The sequence below is a fragment of the Taeniopygia guttata genome, chromosome 19 (assembly GCF_048771995.1).
Source record: "Taeniopygia guttata chromosome 19, bTaeGut7.mat, whole genome shotgun sequence".
Taxonomy (NCBI): domain Eukaryota; kingdom Metazoa; phylum Chordata; class Aves; order Passeriformes; family Estrildidae; genus Taeniopygia; species Taeniopygia guttata.
The window spans coordinates 1,304,689-1,326,641 of NC_133044.1; the positions used below are offsets into that span (position 1 = coordinate 1,304,689).

The following is a 21,953-nucleotide window of genomic DNA, read 5'->3' on the forward strand; positions in this document are numbered from 1 at the left end:
CTGCCCAGGGCACGGCCCCGAGGCTGCCAGAGCTCCAGGAACGTTTGGGCACCACTCCAGGGATGCCCAGCGTGGGATTTTGGGGTGTCTGTGCAGGGCTGGGAGCCGGACTGGATGATCCCTGTGGGTCCCTTCCAGCTCAGGACGTTCCATGATTTTTCATTCTACATCCACAGGTGCAAAGTTCTAGGCAGTTGTTTTTCTCCTGACATCCAGCCTAGCCCTGCCCTGGCACAGCTCCCGCTGTTCCTTCAGGTCACAGGGAGCAGAAATCCCATGGTGAGTGTCCCCTCAGTCTCCTCCAGCTGAACAAACCCTCAGCTGCTCCTCGCGAGGCCCCTGCAGACCCTTCCCCATCCTCGTGTCCCTCCTCGGGGCCCTCTCCATCAGCTTTGGCTCATGCCTAGCCCAGGATCCCAGACCGGCCCAGCAGCGGGCGTGGAGCTCTGAGGAGCCTCTGTGCAGCAGCTCTGGGGGTGTCTGGTTCTGCTTTGGGCCGGGATGAGGCAATGCCCAATGATTAACCAGGAGGCAGGCTCAGGTGGGGCAGGCTCAGGTGGGGCCGGCACCGGGCCGGGCTCGGTGCTGCTGTGGGGGCGTTAAAACAGCGTGGCCAGGGAGCTGCCGAGGCTGTTCGGAGCTGGGGACCCTCTGTGCAGGAACCTCCCTTCTCTCCCGAGCTGGAACTGCCCCCCCAGCCCTGGTACAGGTGAGCACGCTGCTGATTTTTACTCTCTTTTAATTTGCTTTCACCTTTCTTGCGCCGTTGTTTTCCGTGTTTGCCCACGGATTTTTGTCAGAGCACAAATCCATTTCGTCACTTTTAAGTGATTCACGTTGAGCGGCGATGCCACGGCTCTAATCAGGAGACATTTGGATACAACTAGTTTTATTAATTTCCTTTTCGTGTGCCATATCAATATGGTAGAAGTGTTTCTCTGGTTCTTTGAAAGAGCCCACTGAAATACTGATGTTCTCTTCAGTTGTGGATTTGTTTTCGGAATGGGGCGGTTTAGAGAAAAATAGGAAACTTTTAACTTTCACCTGTTATTACCCAAGTCTCAGTGGGTATATTTTTATGGTATTAAACGTGATTTTAAAGTGAAGCTGTTATAAAACTTCCAAAGTCTGGTATTCTCACCAGTGCATTTCACAGTCAAGCCAAAGATCTGACTAATGGTAGCAGCAGAGCTGGGGTGGAGTGAAGTGGGGTTTGTTTTGCCTTGGACACGGCACTTTCTGGGGTTGGGTTGCAGAGTTTTGGACACGATTTGGGTGTTTAATGGGAGGAGGGAGCACAGCAAAGCTCAGTCTGGGTAGGTCCAGCTGTGCCTAGAAGTGTTCCTGCATCCTCGGTGCTGTTACCTGGCCTGACATCACCACAGGGCTGAGCTCTCAGCCTTCATCCTTCCACCAGCTGCGGGTTTTTCTCAGTCTCTGCAGAAGTTACCCGCTGGACAGGCTGCTGGCACCTGCAGAGGGGAGAGCAGAGGCTGTGCACAGCTGGATCATTTTGGGTTGTAGGGTCTAGTTCAGCATTATTGAAATAAACACTACACGTGCTCGTGGCACTCAGACTTACCTTGGTGCTCAGCTGAATTTGAGGTGCTTCTGTAAAAATCAAACTGTGGCAGTTGCACTTCAGAGAGCCAATACAATATGCAGAAGTGCATAAATATATTTCTTTATTTATATGTTTAGCACACCCCTTTATTCGTATGTATGTAACATACCTTTATGTTTGTAAATATACTTCTATATGTGTATAGTAATACAAGTATATTTATAAAACTTACCTATATGTATAGATAATATAAGTGTATTAAGTGTATTTTTGTCTATGTAATAGACCTCTATATTTATACAGAATTCACGTCTATAGTTGTATATATCTAACATGTATCTTTATATTTCTGTGTGTGCAATATACCAGTGTACACAGCCTTGTGTATTTCACTCACAGCACTGAAATCCAGAGCCCTCAGTGAGGAGATGTCTGAGAAAGTCCCTGTGTAATTTAGCCCCAGACAATGCTGAAATTAATTTAAATATGAACGAGGACTCTCGGTGTGCTGAGAACGAGCCAAGCTTATCACTGCAGCACAACGCTGATTGCACAACCCCAGCGGAACTCCTGCCTGTGGGACTGGCTCCCAGGGTTGGGAAGTGCCTTGGGAAATGGACCTGAGTGGGGTTTCATGGGTAACAACTGGGTTTTTTGGGAGCTGAATTGGACAAACAGGGTGTTGGAGTGAAGTTGTGTGAGCCTGGCTGTGCCTGGCCTCTAGTGGATTGTTTCTCATGGAATATTTGAGTGAAATACCTCCCTTCCTGTTCCTCAGCTTCCAAAAAAAAAAAAAAATCCTTGAAACTTGCTTATTAATATATTAGTTATTGAAATCAGAAAAAGTTTTCTTCAATGAAGTGAGGTTGAAGTTAGTTTGGCTGCATCCCAACCTCTTTGGCACTGGTGATTGTGCCAACAATAAATCTATCTGGATGAAAAACTTTAGGAGAGGTCTGGTGCCAGGATAAATATCCATGTAAATACTGTCTGCATCTTTGTGTGCAACAAACAGAATTGGATTTGTGCTGTCTGAGCACCTCAGCTAAAGGAATGTCCCTGCATAGTTTAGCTTGCACATCACAGGTGGACAGGGAAACTTTCTGGTCATGCTTCCCCTTCTTCTCATCTCTACCCTCAAAAAATATATATTTTTTTATGCTTTTAATGTCCATGTCAGACAGATATTTGTGGCTTTTCAGTTGTAAAATGGTTAATGATGCCTCTGTCAAGTGAAGTGCCCGTGGCCACAGGGCAACGGGAGTTTGTGGGAGGAGTGATGTCAACATGGGATTTGATCTAAATAATCCAGTCAGGTACATCCATGGCAAAAGTGCATGAGCCAGTTGGATGAGTTGTTGCTCCCCAGTCCCTGAAGGAAAGCAGGAGGTGGTTTTTGGGATTGCTCTGGCTATAAATGCTTCCTGGGCCCTCACTGGGGCTGTCCATTTGTGTGACACCGCGGGCCAGGCTGAGCGCTGAGCGTTCCCGTCCAGCTGATCATGCTGCATCCCCGGGCTCCTAACGGGGCTGGAATTAGCAGGCCTGATGAATTATCCACTCCTGGGGGTTCAGCTGGAGTCGGGCAGCAGTGCAGAAGGCAGCTGAAAAGGTTTGTGAGCAGATAGTTGCTCCTGGCAGGTGGGATGGGCAGGTCTCTCGGAAGATTCCAGAAGGACGGACCCGCAGGAGGTGCCACGGCTGGACTTGGGCACTGCAGGTTGAGCTCCTGGGTTAATCTGTACCTGGAGCAAGCAAGCCAGCATGTGGTGTGCCTGTGGCTTTTTCAAGATGGTTTTGATGGTGTAAACAGGAAAACACACGTGGAACATGCTGCATTATAACCCTAATCTTTACTTCCTAATTCTTTTCTTTTCCAGTTCGTTTTGGAAGTGGCTCAGTGCTCAGATTGCACGGATATCAGGAGGTTAGTGCATCCCTCATTTCCTAGTGATGTGTTTCCAGCTGGGTGTAGTTGTCATGTAAGCGCAGCAAAGTCAGAGCAGAGGGTATCAAATGTTTATTCCCCTTCCCACCTTTGTGCTGTGGGCTGTTCCTTTGTTTTCCACATCTCTCATGGCTCGCTCTCCGTTGAAATTATTTTTTTGACTTGTAAGAAAATGCTTTCATTCCCTGCTGGAATATTGGAAGAGACACATCCCTGGAAGTGTCCAAGGCCAGGAGCAGCCTGGACTAGTGGAAGGTGTCCCTGCCTTTAGCAGGGGATGGGATGAGATGAGATTTAAGGTCCCTTTCAACCCAAACCAGCCAGGGATTCTCTGATCCTGTGAATTTTGATACTCGCAGTCCCCTGCCTTTGTCTGTAGGTTTTGGGTCTGTGTGGGGTTATTTTGGTGGATTTTTTTTTTTTGCTTTGAGTGACTCCTGCAGCTTTGTGTGAGGTGGGAGGCTCTGCAGCTTGTGAATCGTGCGAGCAGGGAATTCAGCACTTGGAACAGAACTGTTCTTGATCCCAGACTCAGGGTTCAGCTCCCACCATTTAACCCTGCATTTCCCACCAGGGAGCCTTGCTTTGCCCTCCAGGCACAGGTATTCACCTCGGGTTTGGTTTTATCCTTCCTTTTGCAGTGTTGAGAGCCCAGTTTGGGGGAGCCATGGAGGAATCTTCCGGAGCCAGCAAAGGCGCGGACGCTCCCTCGCGCTTCATCATCGGCTCCGTGTCCGAGGACAACTCGGAGGATGAGACCAGCTCCTTGGTGAAGCTGGATCTGCTGGAGGAGAAGGAGAGGTCTTTGTCCCCTGCGTCCGTCTGCTCCGATTCCCTCTCGGACCTGGGGCTTCCCAGTGCTCAGGAAGGCCCAGCCAGCCACATGAGGTATGGAGAAATAGTTAAATAGAAGTTCTTCCTTAAATAAAATAGTTAATAAAAGTCTTTTTATCCTGTCAATTCCAGTGATAATCCAAAGGTTCGGCTTTATACCCGTGTTTGGCTTCAAGTGTTTTTGTTATGCCAAGACACGCTGTGGCATTCTGTTTCTAAATAACTTCTTGTGTGTTTGTATCAAACCCTTCAGTTTTCCTTTGCTTTTAGTGAAATATTTGTGCCTAAATTTCTTTAAGCACCTTGCCTGTCTTGTCCTGGCTTTCAGAAAATGGAAGTGTCTTCACTGAGCTATTTCAAGTTTTCACCTGTGTGTGGTTTTTCTGGGCCCTGTTTGTTGAGAGCAAGAACAATATTTGCTTATTTTGTCCTTGCATGGGATTTGCTGCTTTCAGTGTAGCCAGAGAACTGGCAGTGGGTTGGATCAGTGGCTCCATACTGGAACTTTTCTGGTTTGGATAGGGAAAATGGTGATGGTTGTAGTAAAGACTGGAGTCCTGCAATGTGGTGATAAATCAAGATTTAAGGAGGCTGCTGCTGCCTGAGCTCAGGCTTGGTCTCAGGGCTGCCCCACTCCTGATTCTCTGTGGATGAGCCATCAGCTGGGCTTTTGGGGTCATGGTGATGGTGTTTCCTCATCCAAAGGCCCCTTTATTTTTAGGTGCTGCTGATTTGCGTTCCAGTAGTGGGATGTGCCTGTTGGGTTTGCCCTGTTGTCCTCTGGACACTTCTCCTGTACAGATCAGGTTCTGGGTGCCTGGTCAGTCTGGCTTCACTCTCCCATGTGTCCTTCATTTGTTTGCCATGTTCTGAAGGTCTGCACTTTCTGCCTGTGCCTTCCCATTCCAGGAGCACCCAGGACAGTGTGGACCCACTCCAGTTTTTCCTGGACAATCCCTCACTGCCTTTGCTTTGTTGCTGTTGAAGGAATGCTGGATTCCAGACAGGTTTCCTGACCAGTGGTAGATATTTACCCAACCAGCTAATCCTTGTTCTTGTGTTTTACTGGTTTCTCTGCTTGTGCAGGCTAAGGAATTGTAATCCCTCTTTTTTTTTGGTGTTTCCCTTCCCACTTCAGGGAGAAGCCTCTGGGAGCACACAGCCTCAAAGTCCCAGGTTGGGGCAGAAGGGGGACATTGCTCTGTGCTTGACAGAGCTGTTGTGGTCAGGCTGCTGGCCATGTTCAGCCAGCTGGCACTTGCACAAATGATGCAAAACCTTAAAGCAAATTTACAGAGGGTTGCCTTTCCAGAGCCTGCCAGTTGCAATGATTTGGCAGCACAAAAGGTGGTTTTGAAGCAGGAAACTGTAACTATATATTCTATAGGAACAGAAGAAGTTGGATGAGCACCTAACCACGAGTGTGTAAATGGACAATATCAGAGCAAGAAACTTGTAGGACAGTGTCTGGCACCAGAGTGCAGTGGGTGTGCAACCTTGGGCACCTCTGTTGTAACCTGCTTACTTTGGCAGTCCTTTTGGGGAACACTTGACTTTTAAGTTAAATTGGAGAGAAATGCCAATTCAAATAAAAAAGTTACAGCATTATGTGCTGTTTTCCTAAGATAAACTCAGATGAGTTGAAATACTTTTCCAGGATGGTTGTCCCTTTCATCAGGAGATTTCTAAATCATGTTTACAGATGGAGAAACTGAGACAAAGACAACAGCAAAGACAAGTTCAACAACTTGCCTGGAGTCACTCTGTGACAGTTAATGGAACAGAGGTGCTCTTGCTTCCAGCTTCCTTTTGGTGCTCACAAAGGTACCACACTTTGTAAAGTGGTGCAGGGGAATTCACAGGCAGCTCTGTGCACTTTGACACAAGGTGCAGCTCCAAGGGTGCATATCTTTTGGAAGAAGTTGCCAAAAACCTTTCCATTTGCTGGTGATTTCTCCACAGGGTTGTAAACAGAGGTGGCTCGTGTTTGGGGTGAGGGGCTTTGCTGCAGAGCAGTCCTCAGGGAACAATTAGGATTAAAATGCAGGATTTACTCAGCTGCCAGAGGGTTTGTGAGGGCAGGTTGGCGTGACCTTACTGATCTTGTGAAGTGTTTATGATGTTGCTAAAGACACTCTTGCTGGGACAGGTTGTGCACTCCTGCTCCCCTGCCCCTGGAGGTCCACGGGGAACTTCAGCTGTGCCAGCTGGCCGCTGCTCTGGGGGGTTAAAAATTAACTTTAAATTGCTGTGTGGATCATCAGTGCCCAAAATTTGGTGTGTGGGGACAGTAACCACGCAGAGTGAGTGTTCAGAATGTTGCATTTCGCACCTTTCAATAATAAACCCAAGCCTGCCAATTTCTCCTTTTTTCTGCCTGTCTTGTCTCTGAGTTCAGAAGTTTCCATCAGCGCTTCCAACCAGCCCTGCTGGGATACAGTTTTCCTTGAAGCAGGCTGTTACAGAGTTGCTGTGCTCCTTTCTGAAGTTTTAGTGGCAGATTAAGTAAACTCCACCATAAATGCTGCTTGGAAAGTATTTTGTGCCCGTCTGTTTTGTTTAATAAATTGTTGTTGATTATTGCTAAATTTAATTTCTAGTTTCCGAGACGGTATCTTGTATCAAATTCTTGTTTAAAATAGATCAAAACCTGGATGTCTTCTGGTATTTGTACATCAGGGCTCTGGTTTCATAAGCGGTGACATGGGTGCACAGAGTCACCTGACAATCCACTTGTATCAGCTGAAAGCCAAATTTTTGGATGGAGTTCAGCTGTTACCTCATATGAAGCCCACAGAGTTTAGCTCCTTGCTCCTAACACTGGCTGGACTTCTCAGTGTCTCAGTAAATGGGGATGCTTAAGCAGAACTAATCATCTGCTAAAGGAAATTTGGGCAAATGCCTCAATTTTAGCCTGGACAGCAGTGGTTGAGCATGCCCAGCCTGGCACTGGGACAAGGTGCCTGCTTAGAAACCAGCCCTGGAGTGACTGCACAGAGCCCTGGATGTAATGAAAGATCCTTTTGAGCCTCTTCTGAATCGAAAAAAATTCCCTTGCAGCCCAGCAGGTTGTGGCTGGGAGGTTGCACTGTGGAGCATTGATGCTGTGGAGCTGTTGGTGCTGCTGTGGTTTGTACAAATGTGCTGTGGGGTCTGTGGGGCTGCTCCACACGGGATTTCTCCTCTGCTGCATGGAGTCCTTGCTGATCCAGGCTGTCTGCAGGGTCCTGATCCCCCTCTGGCTCTGCCTGTGCTGCCAGGTGGTGCTGGAGGTTCTGTGTGGGGCGATTTGTGAGGATGAACACCTTCCTCTAGCCCAGCCTGGCCGTGGATGCTTCCAGGGATGGGGCTCAGCTTCTCTGAGCAGCCTGTGCCAAACCCTCACCACCCTCACAGGGAAGAATTTCTGCCTAATTTCTGATCTAAACCTGCCCTCCTTCAGCTTAAGGCCATGAACTTTATCTACCTGGAGTGAAAAGTTGACTTCCTCCCCTCTGTTGAAAGAAAAGGAGGTGCTTTGGACTGCTGGCTGTGCCTGGCTGTGCTGATAAGGTGGGAATGACAGCTCCTTCCTTTTATTCTGTGCTTCCCTGGAAGCTGCTCTGCTCCCTGAGCAAACACACTGTATGGCTCTGCTTGCCTCTCACAAGTTGTACTCTTATTTTGGTGTTATTTTACATCCTTTAGCCTCAGTTAAGAGAGGAAATGTCCTCTCTAAATTCAGTCATTTTTTGGGAGACTCTGCAGGGATTCCCTGGCTGAGGCACCCAGCCTGACAGCGTCTCCCACGTGCTCACTTACCTGATCCTTCTAACTGACAGATAACCAATCTCTTACTCTGGTAAATTTAATGTGAGACTCCCCACCTAGCCCTGAGTGGTGTGAAAGGTCCATTCTGGTGTTCCTGCAGATCAGATCTGTCCAACACCTGAACTTTGCCAAAGAGCACGGCGAGGGCTCCCTGCCAGGGACTCCAATTCCGCTCCACGCTGCTGCACAACTCTTGTGCTGCTGCTGTTGTTGGTGTTGTTGTTCATTTTATCTTGCTGCCAGGGCTTAACCTGGAGGGCAGCTTGCTGCTCCAGGAACGTGTGGAGTTTTATCCTCCATGAGGATGAAAAAGTAAAGTTCTTTTGGTACTTCGTAGGTTTAGGAACTGGAGCATGGATATTAATTTGATTTAAACTTGGCTGTTTATTTGGATTGATGTTTGGATTCAGTGGGTATTTTGAGTGTCAGGGTGTTGCTTTTGGACTTGCAAGGAAGCTCAGTGGTTTGGGCTGTGTGTCCTGGGAATTGTCCCCTTCCTAATGCACCTGGCATGGCAGGTAAACAGCCAGGTGTGTGGATAGCAAAAGGAGCTTCTGGCAAATGTTGGCACTTGGTTATTTGGGAGGAATCCTGGCAGCTTGTACCCATTTGGGCTCTGTAAAAATTCCAGCTTTAGGCTAAAGACCTGCCTGGACTGATGCTGGAATTCTGTGTTAGCATGGAAGGGAAGTTATTTGCCAGGCAGAGCAGAGAGGGCAGGTTTTATTCTGTGCTGCATCCTTTATTTAATTCCTTAAAATCCTGAGGCTCGGTTCACTGTCAGAGCTGAGTCAAGTTTCATTTGTTTTGACCTCTAGGTGAAGCCCTGGTTTTGGCAGTGTCTGTGTTCAAGCCAGTTCTGGCTCTTTAAACACGGGCAGAACTGCCTTAGACAGGGTGCAGATTGCTGCCTCCTGGTGCCTGAGGCACGGGGAACCATTTATTCCAGCTGTGGAATTCTGCACCCCTTGCTGGACAGCATTTCTGCTTGTTCCTCCCCTCTGCCTTCCTGTGAGATCAGCTGCAAGGGCAGAGCTAAAACTGGAGCAGATTTAGGGAGGCTTCAGCTGCCTGAGCCTTGTCACCCGGGTGGAATTGTATTTACAAAGCTCAGAGCCCAAAAGGATGGGGAGAGCTGCCCTTTCCACTCCCTTCCCAGGCCAGATGCAGAGGGAGACAATGCCCAGTCCTTTCTCTGGGGAGTGGGAGTGCTGCAGGCTGCTGCAGGCTGCCTTCCTCCCGGGCCAGCATCCCTGCCCCAGCAGCACCCGGCGCCTCCTGCAGCCCTGGCATGTGGCAGTGCTGGCATCACCTCCTGCCTGGGATGTGCCTCAGGTATGTGGCCCTCAGGAATGGCTTTTCCTTGGAAAAACAACAGAGGAGCAGGCACAGCCTCTCCCTTTGTGTGCCAGCGGCGCTGGCACACAAAGGGAGAGGCTGTGCCTGCTCCTCTGCTGTTTTTCCACCACCTTCTGAGGGGTGGAGGGCTTTGGGGAGCCCTGCCTGCAGGAAATGAGCTCTGTGGGGTGTGTGTGTGTGTGGGGTGGGCAGCCCTGCATCCCTGACACATCCTTGTGTGGCTTCTTTTTGGTGGGGATGCTGCAGCAAGCCGTGGCCATTGATTCTCAGCAGCGAATTCAGCTGGCAGAATGTTTTTAACCAATGCTGAAGCTGCTCCTCTGGGTGTGCTCCTCCAGCAGCAAATCGTGGCCATTGCTCCGCCAGCAGTGGATTCAGCTGGTGGAGGGCACAGGGAATGGTTCTGGCAGTGCCACATTCAGCTGTGTGTGGATTTGTTTCCTTGCAGCCACAATGTTTGGACTGGGGGCTGCAGGTGGGGGTTTTGGGAATGAATTAAACGGGGAATTTGTGGGGTACCTGGTGATGATTGGGCAGTTTGAGATGCTTTTCCAAGAGGAATAAAGGCAGGCAAGTGAGAGGCGTTGAGTTGTGGGGGAGGACACCGTGTTGGGGTGTCCCTGTTGGTTAAACTCTGTTCTCTCTCAGCTCCCTTGGCTCTGGTGGGGTTTGTGTGCAGAGTGAGGCTGCCCTCACCCCACAGTGTGTCACTGTCCCTGTTCCCTGCATCCCTGGGTGTGTCTGGGACTGGCAGCATGTGGCACTGCTGCTGCCCCTCACCCTGGCACCCTGTCACCTGTGCTGGCCTCAGCCCCTGGCCCTGCAGGGAGGTCACCTCCTGTCACCTGCTTAACGTGGCACTTCTCCCCTGGCTGTTGTTCCTTTCCTGAGTGTTCCCCTCCCGGCTGCCTGCATTTTGGGATTCTGTGCCCCAAATCAAAGCTGTGCTGGCTATGGCCCTCCACCAGGACAGACACAAATATTCCCACATTTAAAAATTTCCGGCTGCTGTGCCTAGTTCAGTCCAGGTTTGCAGTCACTGTCCTTTCTTATCCTGCCTCTACCCCCAGATTTGCAATTTAGTCTCTGTGTGTGCAGGGCCAGGAGTTGGACTTTGCTGATCCTTGTGGGTCCCTTCCATCTCAGGATGTTCCATGATTCTGGTGCTGAGTAAACATCCTTCCTTTCTCCAGTGATGTTACTGGAACCTGCCGTGCTGTGAGGATATTTGTTCTTCCAGCACATGGAGTGATCTCCTCTCCATCTCCTGGGTGGGAAACGGGCACAGAAAACTGAAGTGACGTGTCCAGGGTCTCCCAGCTCCCAGGCTGGTGTCCAGTTTGATCTGCCAGTGTGTCTGTGTGCCTGCACAAGCTGCTCTGACATTGCCCTCTGCAGCCCTGCAGACGCTGTCCCTGCCACCTCCCCATTCCTCCTGATAATCCCACCTTAAATCCTACAAATGGGCTGAACCCCTGGGCTCACCTGGGCAGCGTCCCCCTGGTGTGGGGCACTGTATCCCCCCGGTGTGGGGCGCAGCATCCCCCCGGTGTGGGGCACTGTATCCCCCCGGTGTGGGGCGCAGCATCCCCCCTGTGTGGGGCGCTGCATCCCCCTCCTGGTGTGGGGCTCAGCATCCCCCCGGTGTGGGGCTCAGCGTCCCCCCGGTGTGGGGCTCAGCATCCCCCCGGTGTGGGGCTCAGCATCCCCCCGGTGTGGGGCTCAGCATCCCCCCGGTGTGGGGCTCAGCATCCCCCCGGTGTGGGGCGCAGCATCCCCCCCGGTGTGGGGCTCAGCGTCCCCCCGGTGTGGGGCTCAGCGTCCCCCCGGTGTGGGGCGCTGCATCCCCCCGGTGTGGGGCGCTGCATCCCCCCGGTGTGGGGCGCTGCATCCCCCCCGGTGGGTGCTGCATCCCCCCCGGTGGGTGCTGCATCCCGGTGGGCGCTGCATCCCTTTGGGTGCTGCTGGAGGAGGTGCGGGGCTGTGCTGCCCGTTCCCAGCTCGGCCCGTGGCTCGGAGCAGCCGCGCTGGGGCTCCTTACATAACCTGTGGCTGCTGCTGTCCCCTGGCTGATCAGCTGCTCCGGTGACGACAGGGAGGCCGGTCCCCTCTGCTGCGTCACCAGCGGGGTGGCACAGCCCTGGGGGAGCCGGCGACAAAGGTGATGGGATTTGGAGCGGTCGGGGATGTGCCCTGCTTGGAGGAGAAGCTGCCGGCAGCGTCTCCTTGAGCTGCAGGGCTGGCAGAACTGAGAGCTGCAGAAGGGAGCCCGAAATCCAGGCACTCCCGAAATCCAGGCACTCCCGAAATCCAGGCACTCCCGAAATCCAGGCACTCCCGAAATCCAGGCACTCCCGAAATCCAGGCACTCCCGAAATCCAGGCACTCCCGAAATCCAGGCATTCCCGAAATCCAGGCACTCCCGCCCTCCCAGCATGGAGGATTCTGCAGAGCAGAGTCAGGAGATGAGGTACCACATGCTGCAGAGGTAAGGATGGCAGCCCTGCCTGTCTCCCCCTGCCTGGAGATGCTCTCGGAGCTTGTGGTGTTGATTTTATCCTCCCGGGCTCTCTCTCCGTGCATGCTGTGACAAAGATGCTGTGGTGCAGCTCAGCTGGGGGATCAGGGTTCTTCAAGTCGGAGGTTCTGCACAACTTCTGCCCTCTGTGAGCCCTGAAGGGTAGAAAAGCATTTTGAATATTCCCCCATCACAAAACAGGGCAGTTGTCAGCAGGTGATAAATAGGGGTGGCAGTCACTAACTCAGCATTTATTTTTCGTGCTTTCTTCCTTCCTGTCCAGCTTCTACCTCATATTACCCTGCAAAAAAACCCCAAACAAACAACTCTTTGTTTTGATTGCGTTGTGCAGCCTGTGATTATTGATAAATAAACTTGATGTTCTTGGCATGCTCACAAGTCAAACTGTAGTTGTTTATGTCCAAGTGTTTGTTGCATTCTGGATGATGAACCTCAGGCTCTATTGATATTTTGCCTGTAGCAGTATCTTTGTGTGTAGTAATTTCTTGGTGGGACAGTTCCTATTTCAATGTGTTCACAAATTCTCACCTTGGCATTTTTATCACTTCTTGTTTTTGTTGAGACTGCTCTCATTAAACCTGTAATGCAGAAACCTCTCTGACTCCTTGGACTGTGCTCTTTCCTTGCCAGGAAGCCTCTGAATCCCTACGTACACAGAGTTAGTAGAAATTCAACCTTAACTCCATTTAACTACACCTTTGCTCTCTTTCTTGCCTGTTGGCTCCTGTCCTTGTATTCCCAGCTGAGTTCATGGGGGTGTGAGAACTTTTAGGGACAGTTCTAAGTTTGGTGACAATGTCTGGAAGTGCAGCTGGGAGGAAGAAGGGAAAGTAGGAAGGGATGAACCTGTGCACACAGAGTTGTTCTTTGCCTTTCTCTGGCTGTCAGCTCTTCTCTGAGATAAGATACTCTCCTGGATGGAGTTGTTGTGGCCCAGCACAGCCATCCCTGTGTCCCAGAGTGCCACTGGGAGGGACAGCAGTGGTCTGTGGTGTCACTGTGTTCCTGGTGAAGCACTGAGGAGGGTCTGTGTCCCATGTGGGGGAATCTCCATGGCCATAAGGTGTTTCTGAGGGAATGTCAGGGGGAATCCCTGTGTCCCTGGCTGTGGCCAGGCCCCTGGAACAGCAGCTCATTCCAGCAGGGATGCTCCAGCCCTGCCCTGGGGCAGGAAACCTCCAGGAGCAGCTCTGGGGCTCCCTGGCCTTGGTGGCTGTGATGGCAAAAGGAAATCTGTGCCTTGGCTTCTCCTGGTGTTGGTTTGCCCTTGGTGCCCTCCCCCAGCAGCTCTCTCTGCATCCCAGGCCATTCCCAATGGAATTGCTCAATGGAGCAGCCCTTCAGCAGCTGATTAGGGCAGAGGTTCCATCCAGGGGAGCTCCTGGGCACGGATCTGCCAGTGACCAGCACCGACCCCTTCCCCTTGGTGCTCTTGGGGCTTTCCAAAGCTCTGGGCTGAGCTTCCCAATCTTCCTTCCTGCAGAAGGGGTCTGTGGTGCTGCCACTGGCAGGGGGAGGCTTCCCTGTGCTCCTGGGGAGGAAACTCTTAGGGAAAGCACAGTAACTGGAGTAAAAACGAGTGAACTGTGGGCTGAGCAGAGAGGGAAAGCTTCAGTACCTGTGCAATAAAAAGTGTCTCATTAATTCCCTAATTTCCAGTGGTGCTGCACCATGGCAGGCCCTGGGTGTGAGGAGCAGCTCTGTGCTTTCCCCTGGAATTTCCTCTCACAGACTCAGCTTTGTAAACTCTGGCAAATCAAAGCCAAAGGGTGATTTATCCCAGTGTTGTTGCTGTGGAAGCTGAAGCAGAGGGAGGAGAAGTGGCTGTGCCGTTCCCACACAGAAGAGCTGGGGCAGGGCATGGGGTTGGTCTTGGCAGGCACAAAATTGGCTTTCTGTGTTTGTAGTAGGAGTAATGTGATTAATTTGTCCTCTGGCTCTCAGAGCTTTTGAGGAAGATATTAAAGACTGGATGGTGGAGAACTCTTGGAGGATGATTTCCATAGCCAGTGTGGGTCTCTCATTTGCACCTGGAGATAAATTTGCTGTGCTTCCCAAGAGGATTTCCTCACAGAACCTGATCTTGGCAGCCTGCTTTGCCAAAGCCAGAAATCACTGTTGTTTCCAGCTTCTCTACATGGTTTGAAAGCAATCTGGTGGAGCACTGTTGTTCTGTGCTGGGCAGCAACACACAGCAGATGTCATTTTACCTCTTTATGTTCTGGCATAGCTGGAATTTTTCCAGATAACCTGAAACCTTTGGAAATAACTGAAAAGTTGTTTAAAAGGGTCATCCCTGTAAAACTGAGCACCAGGCCATGAGGGTCTGGAGGCAAGGAGAGATTCTGCTTGTCTGACTGGGGAGTGTGGTCCAAGAGAACTTTCCCAGTATTCACACACTTCCTTTTGCTGGTGTCCAGCTGCCCTGACAGTGTTTTTCTGTCTCCCCCATCTCCTCAGGCCCAGCATGTCGGGTTTGCACCTTGTCAAGCAAGGCCGGGACAGGAAGAAGGTGGATGTGCAGCGAGATTTCACCGTGGCCTCTCCAGCAGAGTTTGTTACTCGTTTTGGAGGCAATAAAGTTATTGAAAAGGTAATTCCCTGACCTGTTTTAGCATATTACAGCTCCTCTCTACAGCTCTGACTCGTCTCTCTCTAAGGCTGTACAGTGCAGGTACCAAATTACTGATATTTCTGAGCTTGGAAGTCGTGCTTCTGCCCGGAATCATTGTGTTTCCTTTTTTCTGTGTGATAAACAAACATCTGATTATTTCGGCTTAAAGTAATAAGAAAAAAAGATGTGAGTGAGCCAGAGCACTTCTGCTGATACAGGAGGATTTATAGACAGAAAAAGCAAAAATAAGCTGGAAAAACACTAAGAAATGTATTTAAAAATGCTTAATGATTTGATTTGAGTCTTTCTGCTCTTTAATCCAACCAAGGCATAACATTAAAATTTTATGGTGAAACAAGAGCTGCTCTCTGAACTGACAGATGGGCCACGAGCTGGATGCTGGCTAAAAAAACTGCACAGCCCAAAACTGGGCAAAGAATCTGCAGAGGAAAAAAAAAAAAAATCTTATTTCACGATTGTTAATTGTTTTGTGCTATTTAGACTCTTATTTCATCCCAGCTTCTAATGCACCCAGGTCCTGATAGCAAATAATGGCATTGCAGCAGTGAAGTGCATGAGGTCCATCCGGCGCTGGTCCTACGAGATGTTCAGGAACGAGAGGGCCATCAGGTTCGTGGTCATGGTCACCCCTGAGGACCTGAAAGCCAATGCAGGTGAGCTGGGCAGCTGGGGAGGGGTCACAGCCTCCTGCTTGCACAGCCCCAGGGTGCAGGGAGGGGAATGTCCTCCTGTGCTCTGGGGGCAGCTGAGGGAGCTGGGGGGGCTCAGCCTGGGCAAAGGAGGATTTTAGAGCAAGTCCTGCTGTTAGATTTGCAGCCCAAATGGGACCTCTGTGTTTGCAGAGTACATTAAAATGGCAGATCACTACGTGCCCGTCCCGGGAGGACCCAACAACAACAACTATGCAAACGTGGAGCTCATCCTGGACATCGCCAAGAGGATCCCAGTGCAGGTGAGAAGTTGTTGGAATCTGAGGTATTGATGATTCCCAGATTGTAAAAAGTCTCTGTCTTTCAGCCCCTCTGCTAAAGAAGAAGCCATAATTCATCTGTGCTGTTTCCAGGTTGTTTATTCTGTTTATCTCTAACATGTTCTGCTGCCCTGCCGCAGCTCTGTCCTGCAGGGCAGCGTGTGGGGCTCTGCCCTCAGTGGGATGGTACAAACATTAAATACCACAAACTACCTGTGCTGGATTTACAATAACGTGCCAATATCTGTCACCTACGTTGGACAGTGTGTCCCCAGCCTGAACCAACAGAAAAATGCCAACACCACAGTGAAACATGGAGGGCATGAAGAAGGAGAAAAAGGACAAGGCACACCCAATTTCCTCCATCTTGTCCCCTTTGGACCCCTAATCTAGAATCCTAAAATTTTACTTTTACACCTGTGCCACACTTAATTATTACTGATATCAAACACTCAGAGCGGGTAATTCATCCTGCAAGATTGAAAACTCTTTTCCATGGACAGAGATCACAGCCAGTGTCTCTGGGGGCTCTGTCCAGGGGGGTTCCTGACCCCTGCCAGGGTCCCAGACCTGCCAGGGCAGCCAGAGGGAAGCCCTGGATTCCCACATGAAGTGTCCCAGACACTGAGCAACCTTGTGTCCTTCAGGAAGGGGCTGTGCCTGGGGAGGAGGCAGGATGAAGGAACTGGAATTCCAAACCAAAGGAGCAGCAGGAGGCAGCCCAGCCCGTGTGACAGGGCAGTGGCTGTCCCAGGGTGAATATCTGCAGGAGAGGGAGGTTCCCTGCAGCCTTGCACTTCCCTACACCCAGCTTCTCCTCAGCCTGCTTGCACTTGGCTGCAAGGTGCAAGCCATCCTTTAAATTCAGCACACCCTGTAGCTCAGAGGCTCCTGGCTGTTCTGAGGCTGCTTTCCTGGAGGAAAAGAAAGGCTTGGAGTGTTTGCATGTGTCCATTTCTGCTCACTTGCTTGCTTTATTCAAACAAAGAGCAAATTGTTTCTTTTCTCCTGCAGGCTGTGTGGGCTGGCTGGGGCCATGCATCAGAGAACCCCAAACTGCCAGAACTTCTCCACAAAAACGGGATTGCTTTCATGGGTGAGGAGATGGACTGCTTGTCTGATGCCTAGTCCTGGCTTGAATTGGGGAGGTTTAGGGAGATAGAACACCCTGAGTCCAAGAGAGAGCCATGGGGAACGGTCTGCAGTGCCGGGTGGATGAGCTGTTCCTTAAGAAGTTCTTGTATGGAAGAAGTGGAAAGTTTTCCAACATAGCCTTTAATGTCAAGATAAAAAATCAGGAAAGATTCCTGATAAATGAGCTTGTCCCTGTTCTCGTTTTAAAGAGGGTTCAGTTTTATGGGAAGAGTGAAATTTTTTCCTGAATTCTGGACCTTGCCCTAATGTCTGATACCCCTTTGTGTCTCTCTCATGCATTGTCTTTGTTCTCTGCAGGTCCTCCCAGCCAAGCCATGTGGGCCTTGGGAGATAAAATTGCTTCTTCCATCGTTGCTCAGACTGCTGGCATTCCAACTCTTCCTTGGAGTGGCAGTGGTAAGAAGGGAATTGTCCTGTGTTCATCAAGATCACCCTGATCTTTTTTCCCTTCAGCATGTCTCGTTTTTAAGAAGCTGCGTGCTCACAAGTGTGTTGCAGGAGATGCTCCATCTGTTCAGGGTTTCCCATTTGTGCTGTTTGCCCAGCACACCAGTGAGGTGCCCTGGAAGCAGTGACACAGGGATGGAATGAGCCTGGAGATGGTGGGAGAAGCTGGCAGCCTGCAGAGGAGGGCAGGGAGGAGGGACTGGGAGGAGAAGTCAGGAAACGTGGAAGAGCTTGTTTCCTGGCGTGCAGCTGATGCTCACAGGCTCACCCAGGGCTTGGAGACACCGGGTCTGATGGAAGGTGTCCCTGCCTGTGGCAGGGGGTTGGAACAAGATGATCTTTAAAGTCCCTTCCAACCCAAACCAGCCCTGTGTCATTCTGGAACCCATACTCTGCTGCCATGGAAGTTCCAAAGCAGTGTGGATAACAGCCTGCTTCTCACAGATAAATGGAGGAGGATATAACGGGTTGGATAGAAACAGTTTCTCCCCAGAAATCAGGAGTGCCTGTTTACATTCTGCACACCCCTTTCCAAGGGCTGCCAGGCTGGTTCCTCAGGCAGCAGTGGCTGTGACTTGTGTCCTGCAGTGGTTTCTGCCAGCCTGGCAGCAGCAGGGGCTCACAGGGTGGGGTTTGTGTTCCAGGCCTCCGAGTGGACTGGCAGGAGAACGACCTCCAGAAGCGCATCCTGAGCGTCCCTCCGGAGCTCTACGAGAAGGGCTACGTGCGGGACGCCGACGACGGACTGCGGGTGGGTCTGGGGCTCTGGGGGGCTGGGCTGTACCTTCCTGCTCATGCAGCACACGCTGCAGCCCAGAGCTGCCTCTTGGCACTGGGACTGATCCTGCACAAACCTCTCACCTGGCCTGCTGCTCTTGAGGCAGGATGGGAATGAGAAGACTCGACTCAGAAGGCTGTGAGAGTAAAACTCTGATTTATTTAAAATATACTGCTCTTTTATACAGAGCTTTGTGAGGACTAACTCCATTGGTTCGAAGTGAAAACAACTTACAGCATTGGTGTAAAGTGTTTGACGCACAGTGATAGACCTTAATTATAAATAATGTGATAAACAAGAGAGATAAAGAATTATTTACGTTATTTTCCAGCTCTTTCCAGGCCTTTGCCTGGCTAGAAATTCTCAGTTTCTTTCTTTGGCCTGCACAGCTGGGTGAGGATCAGCAGGGAGAGGCAAAATATGGGACCAAGGTTGTGTTGCCTTAAGAGCTGTCATCTAGCTTTTGTTTTTAGTGAAAACCCACAGCCACACACTTCACCTCATCTTTGGAGTTTCTTCTTGAGGAGGAGTTTTAGAATAAGAAATATTAAATTTAGAATAAGAACTATTCCTGGCACAATACAGGACTTGGAGTTTTGCTTTGTGAAGAGTGGGGGTGGCGTGTGTAATTTTTTTTATGTTACCCAGCTTCTTAAATTATTTTCTGTATTATACAAAAGCTTTTCTGTCAATTTGTAGATTTAATGGCATTGAAGCACTGACAAAAGATTTTGTGGTCACTTGGAGAGGTCAGAGTTCTCTGTAATCATAAAATCCCGGCTGAATTTTCCAGCTACAGGCACTTTCACCAATGAGTTATTTGGTTTCTATGCCATTGGTTGCTAAATATTCCGATATGGCAGCTTGGATATAAATCAAAACGGAAATAATGATCTTTTCATTGGATTCTGCTGCCTTTTTGTACTTACCCTGTTCTTCCCACCTTGCCAGGCTGCTGAGGAGGTTGGCTACCCTGTCATGATCAAGGCTTCTGAAGGAGGAGGAGGAAAAGGAATCAGGAAAGTGAACAATGCAGATGATTTCCCCAATCTGTTCAGACAGGTGAGTGCTCCTCTGCCCTGCGCTGCCTTGCTCCGAGCGCTCAGGGTGGCTGGCTCCAGCCCCCAGCCCCGAAGGTGCCTCTCACACCGACGCTCTGCCTGCTCGCCCTGCCCCTGCTGTAGGTTCAAACTGAAGTCCCAGGCTCTCCCATCTTCGTGATGAGGCTGGCCAAGCAGTCCAGGCACCTGGAGGTGCAGATCCTGGCGGACCAGTATGGCAATGCCATCTCCCTCTTCGGCCGCGACTGCTCCGTGCAGCGCCGGCACCAGAAGATCATCGAGGAGGCTCCAGCCTCCATTGCAACCTCAACGGTGTTTGAGCACATGGAGCAGGTGAGAGGGGCTCTGCAGCTTCCCCTGCCCTGGCCAGCCTCCAGAAGCAGGCAGGGCTTGGTATTTTTGTTGTACATCCCCCGGAATTCTGCGCTGTTGAGGTGGATTTTGTGTCTCCACCTGCTTGGTGTGGGCAGCCGCTCTCATTTCCACACTAAATCTCACAAACAGCTCCTTTCAAACATAAATGCCCCCCAAAAAAGGGGAGGGAAATGTGTTTTAAATGTGTGTTACCATATTAAAAGCAAGTCTCAGGAGCTGCAGGAATTGCCCAATGTTGAGCGTTGCAAATATTTGCGTCAAACTCTGCCTTCTGTGAATTGTAGATGAAATAAATTGGAAATGGGAAGTCCTGTGCCACAGGCTTTTCTCTGGGCAGGTCTTGGGCCTGTTACAAGTTTTGGGGTGTTCCAGCAAAAGTCTGAAGTGGGTGTGGTGGGTGAGCAGAGAGAGCACGGGTAGCTGGCGATGCAATATTGCTGTTTTCCGTGTCCCAGTGCGCAGTGAAGCTGGCCAAAATGGTGGGGTACGTGAGTGCAGGCACTGTGGAGTACCTGTACAGCCAGGACGGCAGCTTCTACTTCCTGGAGCTGAACCCACGCCTGCAGGTGGAGCATCCCTGCACCGAGATGGTGGCAGACGTCAACCTGCCCGCAGCACAGCTCCAGGTGAGCGCAGAAAATGGAATTCCTCGCCTTTCAGCAAGTTCAGCAGTTGTTTGAAGCTCCCCAAAGCCACCAGGGAATCCCTCAGAGATCCTGCAGAGAGAGTTGTTGATATGCTGTGGCTTGTCAGTTCCCTGTGTGTCCCCCCAAACTCCTGGGCCCCAACTTTCCAGCAGTGGGTGGATGCCACAATCCCTCATACCTCAATAAGACTCTATGATTTTTTACTTCTTTTTTGAAGTGTATCTATAAAAAAACCCCAACTAATGAACAGGGAAAATGGGATTTTGCTCCATAAGGATGCAGCCAGCAGCTGGTTCTGTAGGTTACTCTCCCCACAGTTTATAATTGCAAAATTCCACAGTTTCCTATAACTAATTAGGGCCCTTCTGTCTCATTGGGACCTCAGTATATTTTTAACAGGCCTAATGCGTGCCCATCCTCAGCTGACCTGGCACTGTCAGCTTTCCCTGGAGCCTTTTAATCAGTCAGTGGAAAATACTGGCTGGAGGGCTTAAGGTGGATATTACACTGAGCTGAGTTGTCCTGGGAAGTGTGAATGTTTGGCTCTCTGAAGAGACAAACTTAGTGGTGGGGTTTTTTATTATTATTATTATTTTCTCTCCTTAGATTGCCATGGGGATCCCCCTGCACAGGATCAAGGATATCAGGGTGATGTATGGGGTTTCTCCCTGGGGAGACACAACCATTGATTTTGAGAACTCAGCCCACGTCCCCAGCCCCCGTGGCCACGTCATCGCTGCCCGGATCACCAGTGAGAATCCTGATGAGGTGAGGCTCCCACTCCTGTGCTTGGTGCTTTGGGCTTTACAGGGCCAGGCCCTGCTGCTGCTGCACATTTTGGCAGCAAATTTTAAATACTCTTCCCTTACCTCACTTAGACCCTGGTTAGACACAGCCTGAACTTGTTATACCACACTGAAGCACAAAGAGGTGTTCTCAGAGCCTTCAGAACCCTAATTCTGGATTATTCACCTTTTCTTTAGGGCGTAGAGCAATGTCTGTCTGTCTTTGCAGGGGTTTAAGCCCAGTTCTGGCACAGTTCAGGAGCTGAATTTCCGCAGCAATAAGAATGTCTGGGGCTATTTCAGTGTGGCTGCTGCAGGGGGACTCCATGAATTTGCTGATTCCCAGTTTGGTCACTGCTTCTCCTGGGGAGAGAACCGTGAAGAAGCCATCTCGTAAGTCAGGAGTGTGGGAGGGCCTTGGGAATTGCTTGGCTTTGTCCTCTTTGATCCAAAGTGCCATGGGAAAACAAGGCTCCTTACTTCTAGGAGTCTCATGAGAAATTTCCCTGTCTTTGTCTTGTTTTCCATTTCGTGGTCAGGCTTCTCATCTTGTCTTGTTTTGCAATTGCACCTGCATTTCTACACCTTTTGCTAATTTTTCTTTAGTTTTCTTCCTTTCTGTTTCATCCCTGCCTTGCATACCTGCTGCTGGGCTGTGACACAGCTGCCACAGGGTGAAAGTCCCTCTTTAAAGCATCCAGGTGAAGGCTTCTAACAGGAAAAATCTTGCTAACCTGACTGACCAATGCTTCAGAATGTTTGTGAACCATGGAGCGTCCTCTGTGGTGTGGGATTTTAAAGCACCTGATCCTAAGGCAGACCTGTCTGACCTGTCATCCACATTTTTCATCCAGAGCCTTTCCCAGTTCCACTCTGGGTGGGGTGGACACCACATCTGTCTGTCTGTCTGTCTGTCTGTTGTATGGCCCTGACACCTGGTAGGGCCCTGGGTGATGATAGCAGGGGGAGCTCCTGATCCCACTGAGCTGCTCCTCACACCAGCAGCAGGGAAATCAATGTTCTCCCATTCCCAAACATTCCTTCAG

At 50.4% G+C, this 21,953-nt stretch overlaps 1 protein-coding gene across 9 annotated transcripts in view; it reads left to right on the forward strand.

Annotated features, from left to right (window-relative positions):
• The window catches only part of ACACA (acetyl-CoA carboxylase alpha), a 103,191-nt gene that overhangs the window by 3,379 nt on the left and 77,859 nt on the right, over positions 1-21,953 (forward strand). For 6 of the 9 annotated variants that reach the window (XM_041719971.2, XM_041719968.2, XM_072916779.1 and 3 more), the window contains exons 2-14: positions 3,445-3,491; positions 4,154-4,400; positions 14,515-14,647; positions 15,204-15,342; positions 15,532-15,641; positions 16,674-16,755; positions 17,112-17,210; positions 17,906-18,012; positions 18,991-19,101; positions 19,224-19,433; positions 19,931-20,101; positions 20,729-20,890; positions 21,137-21,300. In XM_041719971.2, the coding sequence (XP_041575905.1) occupies positions 4,180-4,400; positions 14,515-14,647; positions 15,204-15,342; positions 15,532-15,641; positions 16,674-16,755; positions 17,112-17,210; positions 17,906-18,012; positions 18,991-19,101; positions 19,224-19,433; positions 19,931-20,101; positions 20,729-20,890; positions 21,137-21,300 (1,709 nt within the window). In that variant the 5' untranslated portion in view covers positions 3,445-3,491; positions 4,154-4,179. Of the gene's footprint in view, positions 1-176; positions 280-602; positions 710-3,444; positions 3,492-4,153; positions 4,401-11,654; positions 12,004-14,514; positions 14,648-15,203; positions 15,343-15,531; positions 15,642-16,673; positions 16,756-17,111; positions 17,211-17,905; positions 18,013-18,990; positions 19,102-19,223; positions 19,434-19,930; positions 20,102-20,728; positions 20,891-21,136; positions 21,301-21,953 lie in introns of those variants that run through there. The other 3 variants (XM_072916777.1, XM_041719969.2, XM_041719974.2) reach the window with 3 other exon arrangements.